Here is an 18496-nt window from a genome sequence, read left to right as displayed (position 1 = left end):
TGGTTATGTAATAAGCTTACTAGTCTGGTGCAACTTTGACACACCTTGGCATGTCCCACCACTCCTTCCTCTTCCCAGCCACCTGCCCACTTGCACTGTCAGGCAGTATCTACCTGAGGAGGACTGATCTGCAATCAGATGTAGTTGAATTTCCTAGCTTAATTGTACAATAGTGTTTTTCATGGGTTTGATTACCTGGTGAAAATGAAATATAAAAAATGAAAAGAACATATAGTGTTTAGTCCTCCAGACCACAAAAGTCCCAACCTTTAGATATAACAATTTTAATTCATAAGGATACCGTAGGATAATAAAATAAAAGTACAATAATAGTAAATATCAAAACTTATAAATCATATACATTCGTAAAATGGCTAAAAGAATGCAATATTAGCAATGTAGTGCCGCTGGGTACTGGCCAGTGTTGTGTATAGCGTTAGTTCAATATGTCAGTTGGGGCCACAGATCAAGCAGTAATAGATGGAAAGCGTTAGTTTCTGCTTAGTGTCTGTGTTGCTTGCAAGTCACAGTTATCATAGGATTTGTAGTCCCTCTGTTGATCATATATCTCACCGCTCCCGATATCCGATGCAATGAGATACCCGATATCAGTCAGATCAGATCGCACTTAATGTGGCGAAAAATGACACACTTTAAGTATGTGGAATGGCGTCTGTGACGCCGCTCACCCGTCCCAATCTAGTTGAGGTCTGCTGTCGCGGCTCTCTCCCTCCTGCCGAGGCTCTTAGTTGCGATCGCTCATTCTGAGCTGGAGAGGCTCCTGCAGTTTGTCCTCGTGTTGTTGGCGTTTGCGCGCCGTTCTAGATCACGGCCTTGCTTTGTATCCCGGCCTCGTTCTCGCTCTCACCTCGGATGTCTCTGTCTAGGGTGAGATGCTGGTGGGGATAACAGATGATTGCCGTGAGTTGGTCGGGTGAAAGAGAGGTGATGGGGGGCCCCCCAGTAGCGGTGTATCTTGCAATAATTGGATAGTTTCTAATAAAAATTCGTATATTTTGTGCCAAATGCGTTTCAAGGTTATACTGATTAACCCCTTCGTCAATGGCGATGGTGAGCAATAGCAGTCATGTCAGTCCTGACTGACTGACATAAATCCCGTGCGCGCCGATGCGCACCGCCGAAAACCTACGCCAGCTGAGGACTGGAGTAGGTTTTCGGCGTATATTTGGGCGGAACGGATGGTAAATCGTGCGGACTCTGAGTCCGCGCCCTCCGTTCCGCCCACTACACGCCCCCTTTCCGCCCCCCTGGCGTACTCGGCGGAAAGTGCCGATTTATTCGCAGATCGGCCATTTGCGTATAAAAAAATACGCAAATCGCCACTTTCCGCCAAAAATCATCCGTTCGCAGGATGATACATGTGGCCCTATATGTTCTTTTAATTTTTTATACTTTTGCCCATTTCTAGGTAAGGGCATTTTAGTTTACCTCGACCAAATTAGTTACTGAAATTGTGAGCTGCACCCATATATTTTTCTCTTCCACTGAAAATGAAATATAGATATTCCTTTTTTTTCTCCTTATTGAAACATTTAAAAAAAAAAAAGTGCAAAGAATTCCTAATTGGGTCCAAATTAGTTTTTTTAACACAATGATGAGAAAAAAAAATCCATCAGGCAAATTAAACCCTGGGAAAAAAAACTGTTAATGGTCTCTATGCAAGTGATTTACCAATAGACCATGGATCCAACATTGCAAAAGTTGGTAATTTAACTATGTCTAATTGTAATTTCTGTCTGGACTAAACACTCAAAAAACACTGCAAGCGGGCAGCAAGCTGGGAAGCAGAAATTATTCATGAAGGCGGAGGACGAAGGGGTGGTAAAGAGTGCCAGAGTGCGGTACAAACACTGATCTAAAACTCCTCTTTAACTCTTCATTCCAGTAGGAGACCCGAGATAATCCACTCCACAGACAAATTACCAAAAGGTAACATGCTTGCAAGGGGACTGCCCCCCTCGACTGACCACTACGCAATAAACACACCCAGCTCTACACAGGTTCTTTACTCCATGTAAATTACAGTGCAGTTATATTTAGTGACTCACAGGGGACGTCTTCTCTGATTAGAGTTGTTTCCTTTTCATTTTCATGTTTCATTTTCATTTCCATTATAGATGCCCCCTCTATGTAGTCTCCCTTACAGATGGCCCCCTTTGTGGACTCCCTCTTATAGATGCCCCCTCTGTGTAATTCCCCCTTATGATCCCCCCTGTTGTCCCCCTCTGCCCCCCTTATAAATGGCCCCCTGTGTTGTCCATCCCCCTTATAGATGGAACCCTGTGTTTTCCCCCTTATAAATGCCCCCCTGTGTTGCCTCCCTTATAACTGGCCCCCTTATGTTGCCCCCCTTAAAGATGCCCCCTGTGTTGGCCATCCACCTTATAGATGGCCCCCTTGTATTGCCCCCTTATAAATGCCCCCCCCCCTAGATAGCCCCTTCAAAGCAGATAAATATGAAAAAAAAAACACAACTCACCTAACAACTCACTCCCCCATCGCAGCTCCCTTCTTCTCACTTCCCCTACAGTGTCGGTCTGCCCCGGGCTGATGCACAGCTCCATGGGGGTGTCCCCGGGATTACCAGCAGCGCACGCACCAGGGAACTCAGTTCAGTATGCTCCTGGGCTGTTACTTCCGGCACAGAGAGTGTCTATAACGAGCGCTCCTTGTGCCGGCGCACATTGCGCTGCCTGGGAATCCTTGAGACACCCCCACGGAGCCGAGCATCAGCCAGACTGCCTCTTGTGACCACAAGCAAAGCACTGCTTGCGGTCACAAGAGTGATTGATACGACAAGAAGAGGGACAGTGCAATAGAAAGGGGGGCCCCGCTGGTCTCCCTATGCCACTGACTGGACCCCAAACAGTTGCAGCACCCGTGAGGCCAGCTCGGCTTCAGGTGTTGCAGGCAATACCATCTTCGGGGGCAGATGTAGACAATAAACAATCATAATTCAATAACTAAACTAATTTTAATATACTTTACATGGAATAGTCTGGGCCTATACTTGTGTTTTCCTTGATACACTCTTTGTACTGGTGCCTCCCTGATTTTTTTAACCATTTTTCCAATAGCATGTTATGGGCATATATGTGAAATCATATTACAGCCTAGCGTGTAGATAACCACACTAGTCGACTTGCGGTTAAAAAACTCAAGTTTTCTGGTATCAGCTGCTGTATGTCCTGCAAGAAGTGGTGTGTTATTTCAAGGCTGACACAGTGCTCTCTGCTGCAACCTCTGTTTGTGACAGGAATTGTTGAAAGAAGGAGATGTTTTATTTGGGGATTTTCTACTGCTCTGGACAGTTCTTAGCAGCCATTGGCTCTCTGCACTGCCAGTCACTCTTGTGGCTGCAGGCAGGATTTTTTTTTGGCAACATCACCAAGCCTATGTATACAGCATATATATATATAGAGAGAGAGACAGAAATAGAGAGAGAGAAGTGCAGCGCTTTGTGTAGTGCATAGAGGAGTTTTTTGTTATTGGGCCCTGTGAATCCTAGCTACGTCCCTGGGAGGACATATACCACTCCGACCTCCGTGACAAGTGTCACAGTGGTACCACAACACCTGCCCTTGCAAGTTCCTACTAGCACCCTTGGTTTACCACACCTCCATTTTTTGTCATTCATTGTGTCTAGCGATTTAATTCACACAATACCACCAGGGTAATCCCCTAAACATCTTGCTCCAAGTCTCCAACAAGGAGGACAAGTGACAATCTCTCAAACTTGCCAACACAACTGGATGTGGAATCACAATGCCCAGCCTGCCCAAAGGTACTATCCCCTAAGTGGTGTTCATCCTGGGCAGTGAAATGCATGTATTCTGAGACTAACTGGAAATACCATTCTAAGAAAAGGGTGATTGTAAGGATTTGAACATGGCAACCAATTATATCACTGTACAATGAGATGGAATTTTACTGCTAGCTATGGTCCTCTACACCACAGTCACCTTTTTACTCCACCTTATTCCCCCAACAGATGCCACCTTATACACTGGGCAGCCACTACTTATATGCAGCACTGGATCATAGAGAAGATGGATGAACCTCCAAGCCTTATGTAAAAATATATTTTTTAACCCCTTAAGGACCGGGCCTGAAATGGCCTTAAGGACCGGAGCAAATTTTATGAATTTGACCAGTGTCACTTTATTCATTAATAACTTTGGGATGCTTTTACCTATCCGGCTGATTCTGAGATTGTTTTCTCGTGACATATTGTACTTCACATTTCTTGTAAATTGGAGTCGATACTTATAACGAATCTTTATGAAAAAACCCAAAATAGCGTGAAAAATTGTGAAAAAATGCATTTTTCCAACTTTAAAACTTTTCTGCTTATACAGAAAATGGTTATACCACATAAATTATATATTAAATAGCATTAGCAACATGTCTACTTAATGTTGGCGGCATTTATTAAACTATATTTCATTATTTTTAGACAATAGGAAGCTTAAAACATTAGCAGCAAATTTCCAAATTTTCAGTAAAATTTCAAAATCAGATATTTTTAGGGAACTGTTCAGGTTTAAAGTGTATTTGAGGGGACTGTGTGTTAGAAAGCCTCACGAAGCACCCCATTTCAGAAACTGCACCCCCTAAACTCTGCAAAAGCACATCCAGAAAGTTTTTTAACCCTTTAGGGGAGTCACAGAAATAAAAGCTAAGTGTGTAAGAAATTTGAAAATTTTAATTTTCTGTGCAGAGATTTTATTGTAATCCAATATTTTTCATAATTATAAACCTATTACCAGAGAAATGCACCCCAATATTGATTGCCCCGTTTCTGCAGTTTATAGAAATACCTCATATGTGGCCCTATTGCGCTATTTGACGCAACCACAAGCCTCAGATATAAGGGAGCGCCTAGTGAATTTCAATGGCTCCGTTATTTTTGGTCATTTTTGACTGTACCACTTCAGGTTGGCAGAGGCTCTGGGGTGCCAAAACCTAAAAAACACCCCTAAAGGGACACCATTTAGAAAACTACACCCCTCAAGGAATGTAACAAGGGGTGCGGTGAGCATCTGGACCCCACAGGTGCTTCACAGATTTTCCAAACAATATGGCTTGAAAAAAGACTAAAGTATTTTTTACACTAAAATGTTGTTCTAGCCTTCAATTTTTCATTTTCACAAAGGGATAAAAGGGAAAAAAAAACACAAAACATGTAGCGCAGTTTCTCCCGAGTACGGAAATACCCCACATGTGGACATAAAGTGCCAAGCGGGCGCAGGACGAGCCTCCAAAGGGAAGGAGCGCCAATTGGCTTTTGGAAGCTGGATTTCACTGGAATGGATTTCAAGGGCCATGTCGCATTTACAGAGCCCTCGTGCTGCCAAGACACTGGAAACCCCCCACAAGTGACCCCATTCTGGAAACTACACCCCTCAAGGAATCTAACAAGGGGTGCAGTGAGCATATGGACTCCACTGGTGACGGGCACAAATGTGGAAAAATGTGACGTGAAAGTGAAAATTTTCATTTTTTCACTTTCATGGCACAAATGTGCCCGTCATCCAGGGGTCCATATCCTCACTGCACCCCTTGTTAGATTCCTTGAGGGGTGTAGTTTCCAGAATGGGGTCACTTGTGGGGGGTTTACAGTGTTTTGGCAGCACAAGGGCTCTGTAAATGCGACATGGCGTTCATCATCCATTCTAGCCAAATCCAACCTCTAAAATCCAAATGGCGCTCCTTCCCTTCGGAGGCTTGCCCTGCACCCACATGGCGCTTTATGTCCAGATGTGGGGTATTTACGGACTCGGGGGAAATTGCTCTACACATTTTGTGGTTTTTTTTCTCTTATAACCCCTTGTGAAAATGATAAATTCAAGGCTAGACCAACATTATAGTGTAAAAAATTTAATATTTCATTTTCACGCCACATTGTTCCACATTTGTGCCCGTCACCAGTGGGGTCCATATGCTGACTACACCCCTTGTTACATTCCTTGAGGGGTGTAGTTTCCATAATAGGGTCACTTGTGGGGGGTTTAACTGTCTTGGCAACACAGGGGCCTTTTGAATGCAACATGGCCCCTCGAAATCCATTCCATCCAAATCCAGCCTTCAAAAACCAAATGGCGCACCTTCCCTTTGGAGGCTTACCCTGCACCCGCATGGCGCTTTATGTCCACATGTGGGGTATTTCCGTACTCAGGGGAAATTGCTCTACACATTGTGTTTTTTTTTATCTTTTAACCCCTTGTGAAAATGAAAAAATCAAGACAAGATCAATGATTTAGAGTAAAAATTAAAAAAAAATTACACTAAATGTTGGTCTAGCCTTGATTTTTTTCCATTTCCACAAGGGGTTAAAAAAGAAAATGAACACAAAACGTGTAGGGTAGTTTCCCCTGAGTACGAAAATACCCCACATGTGGACATAATTTGCCATATGGGCACAGGGCAAGTCACCAAAAGGACAGAGCGCCATTTAGAGGCTGGAATGGGGGATGGAGGCCATGTCGCAATTACAAAGCTCCTGTGCTGCCAGAACAGTAGAAACCCCCGACAAGTGACCCCATTCTGGAAACTACACCCCATAAGGAATCTAACAAGGGGTGCAGTGAGCATATGGACCCCACTAGTGATGGGCACATGTGTAGAACATGTGCCGTGAAAATAAAAAATACCATTTTTTTCATTTTCACGTCCCAAATGTGGCCGTCACCAGGGGGCCATATACCCGCTGCCCCCCTTGTTAGATTCCTTATGGGGTGTAGTTTCCAGAATGGGGTCACTTGTGGGGGGTTTCTACTGTCCTGGCCGCACAGAGGCTTTGTAATTGCATCATGGCATCCTCTAATGGGAATGGCGGCCATACCTACTTAGCTGGGGAAAAGGGACAATTCTAATTTATTTGGGGGTATTAGGCCAATTATTAGTTTATAAGGTTGAAAATGACAGGTGTCCATCAAATTCAACCTGTGTTGATCCAGAGGAAGGCAAAAACCCCTCGTGAGGCAGAGGACAGTAGCCTCATCACAGGGGAAAAATTCCTTCCCGACTCCATAATGGCGATCAGAACAATCCCTGGATCAACGTGACCCCTGAAATAGGAATAAGGGACAGAATTTAGATAATGTAGAACCCCAGTGACGTGTGGTGCGCCTTGGAGCGATCCAGTATACAGAGGCCGGGGTGATCAGGACAGGTGGCACACTGGTAAATGGCGTCCTTCCTGATCCCCCTGTTACACCACACTCTGCACTTCTTCTGGGGTCTCCCTTTCTCCAGTGTGGGGGACGTCACCTGGAAAATGTTGTCCTGGTGCGATCCGGGGTCCCTCATATCCAGAAGCGCTGGGTCCGCTCCATGGCTGCTAAATATTAGGGCGCTATTACTACTTCTGATATGTTTGGATCGTGCTGCAAGCTACAGTAGCTCGGGCAGCGAGGGACCAGAAGAGGGGGTGCTGGTATAAAAGTTATCCCCGTACAGGTGGTGACCTTTATCCAGCAGTGGGAAGATCAGTTCCCGGACGATGTCCCCACTAACTCCGAGGATGGGGGGGGGGAGTGGGCATCTGGGGGCTGGATTCGAGTGTCCCTTCCTTCATACACTCTAAGGGTACGTGCACACTGCGGAATCGCGAAGGATAACCCTTTGTGCATTCCGCAGTTGGCACCCGCCGGCGGACTGATGCAGGCGCACGTCTCCGTCCGTGTCGTAGACTCCATTCTATGCACGGGCGGATTCCGCTCTGCGTCCAACGTGTTGATGGAATGACGGATGATGGAATCCGCCCATGCATAGGATAGAGTCTATGACACGGGCGGAGACGCGCCCCTGCATCAGTCCGCCGGCGGGTGCCAGCTGCGGAATGCACGAAGGGTTATCCTTCGCCATTCCGCAGTGTGCACGTACCCTAAATCTGTAAGTGTACCCTGAGGTACTCTCACAGAGTTTGTAGAATTTCACGCCATACCGTCATCTCTTATTGGGACGGTACTGGCGGAAAAGACGTGTCTGGGGGGCAGCGTACGCTACGCTACTCCCAGACACGTCACTGGATGATGAGGAGGATGAGGATGAATGGAGGAATGAAGGACCCCCCATTCATCCTCACTGGCTGTTTCGGTGTCGGAGGCAATAATAATGTATGCGTCCGATACCGAAAACACCCTGGGGGCCATCTTTATATGGGGATTGGTATATGGGGTATGTAGTGGTGTAGTGTAAAACTTTATTCAATGTAGTGTGGTGTAATGTAGTGTTTTTTTACGTGTTTTTTACAGTAAGTATACAAAAAAAACCTACGCCAAAAATGGTGTTGCTGATGAATGCCGCACTTATGTTCGGCACTTATCAGCAGACCGTGGCAGTAGGATATAAAAAAAACCACCCTACGCCAAAAAGGAGGAGTTGCTGATTAGCAGCGCACTTTCGTGCGATGCTGATCAACACTCAGCGGCGATAGGGTGCGGAAAATAGGAAAAAAAAAAATTGGGAAAAAAAAATTTTTTTTTACTACATTCTGAACATCCCTGTAGTGGCTGATACGTGTATTACACTTATCAGCCGCTAGGGGGCAGCAGAGCGCAAGATCCGAAAATAGACGACGCTGGAGCCGGAAAAATACGAAAAAAGACGACGCTGGAGCCGGAAACAGACGATCGGGACTCACGGAAGAAGCCGAAGTCCCGACAAGATGAAGGGGACGCCGGGAACCCGGAAGACGCCGATCAGGACCCCGGGACAGGTGAGTAATGTACAAATACCTGCTCCGGACCCCTCAGCTACCTAGCTGAGGGGTCCGGAGCAGGTATTTATTACTTGTGGGGACTTTGATCGCCGTGAACGGCCGGCCGGCTGGCCGGCCGTTCACGGCGATCGGGACGGTGGTACCGTGACCACCATTACTTTTTACAGTAATAGCGGTCGGTGCCGTCCTCGGACAGCACCGACCGCCATTTTTTTCCGGGTCATCGGGCCACCGATGGCCCGGAAAGGTTCCGATCGCCGCTATGGGCTTATCAGCCAATAGTGGCGATCGTCGGCATGGGGGGGGTTAACAACCCTCCATGCCGACAGGGAGAGATGGCCTGCTATGTATTATAGCAGGCTATCTCCCCCGATCGGGACCCGGCCGGCCGCGGCGCCCGTTTAAAGGGCTGACGTACCGGTACGTCATGGGTCCTTAAGTGACAGTGATCCATGACGTGCCGGTACGTCATGGGTCCTTAAGAGGTTAAAAATGGTAAAAAAAAAAATACAATACAAATTCATTTTACTCAAAAAGTTTATAAACTTCATGAAAAAAATTGTAAAGGGCATTGAAAATTATTATTACAAATATCATAGCGTTACAATTTTATAACTAGAAGTAAATGTATGTTCCCAAGCAAATATCTGATCTCTCTTGGTACTGACCCAAGGGGAACTCCCAACGCTCTACATTTTGGCCATTTAATCCCCCGCACCTATTACCACCATGCTCCATCCAGTCACAAAGAATGACACATTCCTCACATTTTCTTCCCTTTGTAGCCGTTGTTTAATATTTGGGTCACATTTCGCTTTGGACAAGTATGATGATATACTGTGGGCTTTGTTTGATTCTTTTTGTTTTTTTAAACCTTCAGTGAAATTGATGAATAAAAGCATAAAGTATATTTGACTGCTCAGTATGAGCTTTTATTACAAGTATTTCTACATACACAAGGCAGTAGGTACTACTGATAATCCTTTACATTTATGTCATTCCTACATGAAAATAAATAGGAATAAGACATTTCTTTTAATAATCTTCTTAATTCACAAATTGTAATTATTATTGTTGTTATTATTTTAATTTCTATTTAAATGGATCATAGTAATGTGACCACAATGACCTTTTTCATCATTATCAGGATCTCAGAGAAACCTTTATTACACTTTATTATTTTCCTCTTATTTCTGCTCATTTATCTCCTCACTCTCGGAGGTAACATCACCATCTTCCTCCTTGTCTTGGACATTAGTTGTTCTATGGTCACTCTTCATAAAATCCTTACTTCCTTCATATCAGGAGATAACACTGTCTCGATTTTTGCTTGTCATCTACAAATATATGCCTTTATGTCATTGACTTGTAACGAACTGTTGGTATTGGCAGCTATGGGATATGATCGTTATGTTGCTATCTCTAACCCCTTACATTATCATCTTGTTATGGATTCTAAAATTTGCATCAACCAACCGTTTCGGGGCTTTTTAAATTAATCTGTTATAAGTCCAATAGGATTGACCATTATTTCTGTGACATTGTGCCAGTCCTGAAGCTATCATGCAGTGATACATCTTTTCTCCAGCTCTATTTTCTCACTGTAGGGGCATTTATTACAGCTTTTACCCCCTTTGCCCTTCCATTCATCTCCTACATTTTCATCATCTCCACCATCTTGTGTATACGTTCTAGCAGTGGCAGACGTAAAGCCTTCTACACGTGTTCCTCTCACCTTACAGTTGTCCTCTGTCTCTATGCTTTTCTTCCAGTATCTTCCAGTATCTGAGGCCAAGGTCATCCATCAATTTAGGCTCCAATAAATATTTCGCTTTGTTTAACACAGCTGCCGTCCCTATACTGAACCCCCTGATCTTTAACCTAAAGAATCAAGATGTGAAGGCCACTATAAGGAGAAGAATTAGTGTTTCTGTAGCATCAACAAATACTCAAGACCATGATGGGAATATTGAAGTAATAAAATTATGATTAAACTCTTCAGGGAATGTGGAAAAAAAAACATTGGGTTCACAGATCGCTTACTATTTAGATATAGGGAAAGATCTGGTAATCATGACTGGTGAACAATTCCAAAGACTTGCAGATGGTTACCACACTGATCATTCTGACATGGCACAGCCATGGTGGATCAAACGTTGTTGTGATAAAGCAAAGTATTTCATTCTGTAGGGAACAGTATTCTAAACCGAACACTGCTCACCACAGTAGGTTCTCAGTGGCAACTACTGTAGTTCTTCAACCACTAATCGTAGAAATGTAGGTAAACCACTGCACACTTCAGTTGAGCAAGTGACGATGAGTTTTATTTATAATGCAAAGTTAAAAACAAAGTTTTTGTTCCAACCAGAATATACAAGAATATAAGTTAGGAGACCAAAAATCCTATATGGCATGTGGCAGTGTAATGTTTTGGTAATTCCTGGACCTTCTTCAGGCCATGGGGTCTCTGTGCATAAAGGAGGAAGAGTCTTGTCTTCTCCTAAGTAATCTCATTTTCATTTTACCATTCAAGCTTAAAGAGATATACTGTACTGGTGATTTATTTCTATGCTTGGTTCTGCTTAGGTAAAAATTAAACTCTATACTGTACTTTCTCTCCTCGTTCTGCCACCACTGCCATTCTCACAAAACCTGGTCCCACTCTGGGCAGCTCCAAGGTTGGTACAAGGAATAGTCCACTCAGCCTATCCGTGACTGCAGCATTGTCCCTAATGCTAATGGTATTTTTTCTCTTCTTTTTACCACTAGCCAGAATTTTCTCTGTTTTAGTTTTCCACAACCCAAGATTACATTCTGCGGTAAAATCCCAAGGAGTGTCTACCAATGGACATGTATACAGACCAGATTGGTTTTTCATGCAGAGAACATTTGTCGGTTTCCTTCTCTGTGACAAATTCAGACATTTTGGTAAACAAAGCTACACTTTCAGTAATCACACGGACACTGATACCCAGTGGGGGTAAAGTCTGATGACTTTTCTCTTTTAAAGTCCCGATTTGTACATGAAAAATGAATAAATATTAACTTTTTTGGCTGTTGCCAACCACCCTCTATTGAAAAGCTTGAGCACACAAAGTCCCGACTAGACTGTATTGCTCATGAAAGTGTAGTAAGGAAGGAGGTGTAGAGTTGTATCTCAGAAGAGATCACATGGACCAAAGAGGAGCCCGTAGGAGGGTCAGCACAGGTCAACGTTTCGCGTCTGTCTATTGAATCACAGACTGCCTCTCATTACCTCCGGCCCTCAGACACACTGATGTGTTTGGGACCGCTCTCACTGCAGCACTCCCGCACACATCAGAAACCCCTTCAGTGCTGGAATGTATATATACATTCCTACTGCACGGGGTATGACCAGTAGGAACGGATATATACATATTATTGACGGGAAGGGGTTAAAACATTCTGCCACAAAACATATAAAGTTACATTTCTGAATAAAATGTAACCCCAAAATTACTATTTTAACAAAAAAATATAAAAATCATAACAATAAAATAAAAAGGTCTCTGTATACATAAGCCTCTGTATTTACCCATATAAGTAATGACTGACTGCAGGGAAAGTGTAGCCAAACATTGCAGCCAACCAAGGTTGTATGTACAGATTGTGTTGCCACATGCATTTTGACCTAATATCCTCCTATTAAAGTGAGATTTACATGAATCTATTTACATAACGGTTCTCTCTTTTCTCAGCAATCATAATGATTAGTCAGTGTTAACAAAGGAGAAGATGGGTGATAAAACTATGACTTCTCATCAGTTGTTATGCCATACAAACAATTGTTGTTAGCATGAGTGATAGGAATGAATAAATGGAACAATATATTTTAAAATAAAATAAAAATTAAATTTCATTTCATAAAATTAAATCTTGGCACTGCCATGTTGTCACGGCTGTGGTGGCGTCCTGTGCTCTGGGAAGCCACCTCACCTGCTCCTTCTCTTCTCTGGAGCCTGTGTGCCACGTCCCGGCACCGCCATTCCTTGGGCCCCTGGGGGGAACCACAGCTCTCCCCACTCCTGTCTTTGATTTTTCTGCCCAGCAAGTGCATCCCCGCCTCCTAGGCTGCTTGCCGGTTTCCTAGATTTAATAGGCTAGTGCAACCTTAGGCTATGTTCACACTACGTATATTTTCGTAAAACTACAAAATTAATACAATTAATATGAAAATATACGTGCCGTTGCCGCCTATAGAATCCTGGCCAGAGTCTATACAAATAGTATACACTCCGTCCAGGATCCATAGCGGCGCAGTGAGAAACTGACATGTCAGTTTTCTGTGGCTGCTATTTATTGAATAGCAGCCGCAGAAAACCCTGTCAGTGCACACTGTGGAGAAAGCGACTTTGACCTCACGCTCCATAGTGTGCAGTGGAGAGTTCTGATGGGGGCGCGCCATGAGAACTAAGCGGCGCTGAAGATCATCCGGCCGCTACTGCAGTACCGGCCAGGATGATCTTTTCTGAGACTGGCCGTTCCGTCTCATATAGAATGTGAACATAGCTTTAATTGGCTGAAACCTAAAGCCTTCCCCTATTTAAGCTAGGCATCACCTGACTCCCTTTTCCTATCTTACATATTTATTACATTGCGTATGCTATCATGATTACATTTCCATTATTATTACATAACATATTACACATATGACCCTTTCGAAATAAATAAACAAACATGTTTGGTATCGTCGCGTGCGTAATCACCCCAAACTATGAAATTATCATATTCCTGACCATGCACGGTAAAAGGTGTAAGCGCAACAAAAAAAAAATTCCAAAGTGCAACATTTCACATTTTTGTTCACATCGAATCCAGAAAAATTGTAATAAAAAATGATCAAAAAGTCACATATAGGCTATGTTCACGCATCGTTTAACAGCATCAGTTGCATAGCAACTGACGCTGTTAAACAGCCAGCCGCCGGGCTGAAGTCATCCCGTTCCTTTTTCGAGTACAATTATTGGCTCGAAAAATAAGGGCTCATGTGGGTCTGTTAGGGAAAAAAATACAAGTGCTTTGGCCTTTTATACACGAGGAGGAAAAAACGAAATTTGAAAAATGAAAATCGGCTACGACCTTAAGGGGTTAATATGTTTTAAAATAAACTTTTTACTTCTAATGGCATTTGGAGCTGGAGGAATGCATTCATTCTATTTGTCTTATACTACTACTGGGAATCGGTCCGAGTTGGACAGTCTTAGGGCCCTATTACACAGGACTATTATCGTGCGAAAAATCGTTATATCGTTCAATTTTAAATGATTATCGTTCTGTGTAATTGCAAACAACAATGTTCATATGTCGTTCATATGTCGTTGACCGTTAATTTACATCTGAACCTAAAATTATCGTGAATCGTTCGTTGTAATTCCACATTCCTTCGCTCAAGTTTCGCATTTTTTCACTACCTGTTCAGTGTAATTGCACATTGTCCATTGTTTTCCTAGGATCAGAAAGAATAAACGATCATAGTAACGGTTGTAACTAAAGACCATCGTTCTGTGTAATATGGTGAACAATTTCAGGTTAACGATAAAAGATAAAATCAAGTTTGCGATTGTTTATCGTTAGTCGTTAATTGTTAAATATTGCTCCATGTAATAGGACCCTTACATGCTATTCGCTGACACCCACCCTGCAAGAGTTTTGTGAGCTGATCTCCATTCTTCTTTATTCTATTGCAAGATAACTATGGCTACATCTGTAAAAGACGGACAGACCTTTCCACCACTTGTAAGATAGACCTTGTTTGCTACTTGCTAAGGACTGTCCACATTGGCTCAGAGGGAAAGTTGCTGATTTGAGATTGTCATCTATGACTACTATTGCGTATATAATAAATAAAGATATGCAAACTCGTCTGATCTCACTCTTTGCTCTAGTATCGCGGCATTTGAAAGTACTCGATACTCAAACTAATGCCGTGTGGTGTTCAAATAACATTGAAAGTCTCCTCCGTGCATGTTTGGCTGCTTTAATTAGTCTCTAAACATGCGGGGAAGGGGCTGGGACATCCTGCTACACAACAGCTATGTTGGCTTCTGGCATAGCAGTGATTGACTGGCTGCATCAGGTGACCTGGGTCAATAAAGTCCTAGGTCCTCAGATGCGCAACCTAGTTGTTTGCTGTTACTTGTGAGGGAGAGCTGCTGAAGCAGGGAAGAGGTAGCGTACGCTTAGGATATGTTCACACTAAGTAAAAGCCCCACTAACGATAAACGATGGCAAACTAGGTTGTTTATCGTTTACCTAAAATCGTTCACCATATTACACAGAACGATGGTCGTTAGTTACAATCGTTACTATGATCGTTTGCTCCTTCTGATCCCAGCAAAACAATGGACAATGTGCAATTACACTGAACGGTTAGTGAACAAATGCGGAACTTGAGCGAACGAATGTGGAATTACAGTGAACGATTGGCGAACGATTAACGTTAATTTTAGGTTCAGATCTAAATCAACGACCAACAACACACAAACGATTTTTCAATCGTTGCCTGCAATTACGCAGAACGATTATCATTTAAATTCGAACGATATAACGATTTTTTGCACGATAATCGTCCCGTGTAATAGGGCCCTTAGTGTGTCAATTGGATGCCGCATGCACCGTCGCTCCCTGCTCAAAGAATTGACAGGTTATGCCAATGTCTCAGGACTGGACCCATCTTTTCCCAGCACCTGGGGAGAAGCGGCAAAGAGCAAAGCAGCCTTTAGTCTATAGTAGCTCCAAGAATTCAATCATTTTCCTTGCTATTGCTTTTCCTTATACTAATTACATGATAGAAACTTAAAGAATAAAGATATTAAAACTTACTAGTACAACTTTGTGTTTATCAGCGTCACATCTCTTCTCCCTGTGGTTTTTATTGACTCGAGAGAACGCCTTAAGCTCCACCATTCATCTATTTAATCCCTGCACCTACCAGTACCGTACTCCATCCATTTATGAAAACTATCTCTGACTCTTTCCTCTTGTTTCTTCCTTTGTATAGCTTTAGCTTACTGGATCTATCATTTTAGAATTGACATGTGACTTACTTCACTAGATGCAAGGATTATATTGCATTTTATTATTTATTTTTTTATTTTACCCGCACACAATCAGCTTCTATTCCAAGTGTTTGTATCGTTTGTTGTATTCTTTAATGTTTTCTATTTTATTTAAATAATCTTCTTTATTATTATCTTGATATGTTTTTTTTTCTTTAAAATTTAAATGGATCATGGTAATGTGACCACAACGACCTATTTCATCATTATCGGGATCTCGGAGAAGCCATTATTACAATCTTTCGTCTTCCTCCTGGTTCTGCTCCTTTATCTCCTCACTCTCGGAGGTAACATCACCATCTTCCTCCTTGTTTGTCTAGATCACCATCTCCATACTCCCATGTACTTTTTCTTGGCAAACTTGTCTATCATGGATATTAGTTGTTCTACAATCTCTCTTCATAGAATACTTTTTTCCTTCATATCGGGAGATAAAACTGTCTCATTTGTTGAGTGTTTTGTGCAAATATTTTTGTTTTTGTCATTGACTTGTGATGAACTGTTGGTATTGGCGGCTATGGGTTATGATCGCTATGTTGCTATCTGTAACCCTTTACATTATCATCTTGTCATGAGTTCTAAGCTTTGTTCCATTCTGGCCTCTCTGTGTTGGGTCTTTGGTTTACTTGAAGGCATACCAACATTAATGGGGCTTTTCAAATTAACCTGTTATGACTCCAATAGGATGGACCATTTCTTCTGTGATGTTGTGCCAGCCCTGAAGCTATCCTGCAGTGACACATCATTTCTCCAGTTCTATATTCTTACAGTCGGGGTGCTTATTTCTGGATTTACTCCCTTTGCCCTTACTTTTATCTCCTACGTTTTCATCATTTCCACCATCTTGTCTATACGTTCTAGCCATGGCAGACGTAAAGCCTTCTACACGTGTTCCTCTCACCTTACGGTTGTCCTCTGTCTCTATGCTTCTCTTGTCTTCCAGTATCTGAGGCCAACGTCATCCATCAATTTAGGTTCCAATAAATATTTTTCTTTGTTTAACACAGCTGCCGTCCCTATACTGAACCCCCTGATCTACAGCCTGAAGAATCAAGATGTGAGGGCCGCTATAAGGAGAAGAATAAGAGTTGCAGTAGCATAAAAAAAAAATACGCAAGGCCATGATGGGAATATTGAAGTAATCAAATTTTGATTTAACTCTTCAGGGAACATGATGTTTAAAAAACCATTAGGTTCACAGATCGCTTACTATTTAGAGATCTAGCAATCAAGGCTGGTGAACAACTCCAATGACTTGCAGGTGGTTACAACAATAAATATTCTGACATGGCACAGCCATGGCCGATCAAAAGTTGTTGTGATAAAAGAAACAGTATTTCATTCTGTAGAAAACAGTATTCTAAACTGCACACCGCCCACCACAGTAGGTGTTCAGTGGCAACTGGTTCTGCAAACTTCAGTTGAGCAAGTGAAGATGAGTTTTATTCATAATGCAAAGTGAAAAACAAAGTCTTTGTTTCCACCAGAATATACAAGAATATAAGTTTTGAGACTGAAAATCCTATATGGCATATGGCAATGTGATGTTTCAGTCCTTCCCTGACCTTCTTCAGGCCATATGGTGTCTGTGCATAGTGGAGGAAAAATCTGGTCTGGTGGAGTTCAACCACACCAGACTCTTCCTCCACTATGCCCAGAGAAACCTTTTTGTTTGTCCTTGTATACTTAAAAGAGTCTTTTCCTAACCCTTTCAATTGGCTGGTGACTGTAGTCAACTAAATTAACGTCTTGTTTTTCCAAAAAGATACCATGTGCAAGCTCTGCAGCATCATGGCCCTACATCTTGATGACCTACACAAACAAATGAACCCTTTTACTTCCAAGGACTCAATGGAAAATACTATAATTTATGATAGGATCTAGACAAAAAAGCCAGAACTACGACCACAACTTGCATCAGGGACCCGGGACTGGGTGCAATTATGATGTGGTGTCTCTCAATGTGGGCAGTATGGGGCGAACAGATGTAAGAGAAGATGTGCAAATGGAATAATGAAGAGAATGGAATCCAGCACTCAACGAAGTTTGCCACTGCCTTGCTTTCTTTCCCTTGAATTGTTTTGGTAACATTTTTATTGCAGCATTAATAAACCTGCTTCTTCTAGAACTGTAATGCCCCATTTTCTCTGTTTTAGTTGTCTAGAACCCAAGATCACATTCTACCGTAAAATCCCAAGGAGCGTCTACCAATGGACATGTATACAGATCCAGTAGTGGTTTATAATAGGTCAATTTCGGGCAGTAGCCCGCGGCCCTGAGCTCCTGGGGGGTCCATGGCAACCCAAACAGTCATACTTTTGGTGGTTTATTATCTCCTGGCTTCAGTTCTGCCATGATTTGCTAAACAAATTGCTACTTTACTTTTCATAAATTTTGCACAAATCAGGGCATTGTGACATTATCTATCTTGTACTATGAACACCACGTCAGTGCTACCATAGATAGAGTAGGGTGGGGGGGGTCCAGGCTTGGTAAACAGCCTGGGGCCTATGGTAAAGTTAATCCGCCCCTGTACAAATCAGACAGGTTTTTCTTGCAGAGAACCTTTGTCAGTTTCCATCTCTGTGACAAATTCAGAGTTAAGGCCCTATTCCACGGAACAATTATCGTTCATAAACTCGCTCCAACGACCGCTCGTTAACGATAATCG

General features: G+C 42.8%; 1 protein-coding gene and 1 pseudogene across 1 annotated transcript; both read left to right on the top strand.

Moving 5' to 3' along the window:
• The first annotated feature begins 9846 nt into the window (after positions 1 to 9846).
• LOC138766471 (olfactory receptor 6C1-like) lies at positions 9847 to 10735 on the top strand (annotated as a pseudogene).
• Positions 10736 to 15991: 5256 nt separating this feature from the next.
• LOC138766470 (olfactory receptor 5V1-like) lies at positions 15992 to 16927 on the top strand. The gene has a single exon (XM_069944062.1). It carries the CDS (start codon positions 15992 to 15994, stop codon positions 16925 to 16927), a length of 936 nt encoding a protein of 311 aa, XP_069800163.1.
• The last annotated feature ends 1569 nt before the right edge of the window (positions 16928 to 18496 follow it).

The sequence above is a fragment of the Dendropsophus ebraccatus genome, chromosome 10 (assembly GCF_027789765.1).
Source record: "Dendropsophus ebraccatus isolate aDenEbr1 chromosome 10, aDenEbr1.pat, whole genome shotgun sequence".
Lineage (NCBI taxonomy): Eukaryota > Metazoa > Chordata > Amphibia > Anura > Hylidae > Dendropsophus > Dendropsophus ebraccatus.
Note: the sequence above shows the minus strand (reverse complement) of the source record. Positions and strands in the feature narration are given on the sequence as shown.

Excerpts from the sequence above, each read along its gene's own strand:
- LOC138766470 (XM_069944062.1), top strand. The coding sequence starts at position 15,992 with ATGGATCATGGTAATGTGACCACAACGACCTATTTCATCATTATCGGG.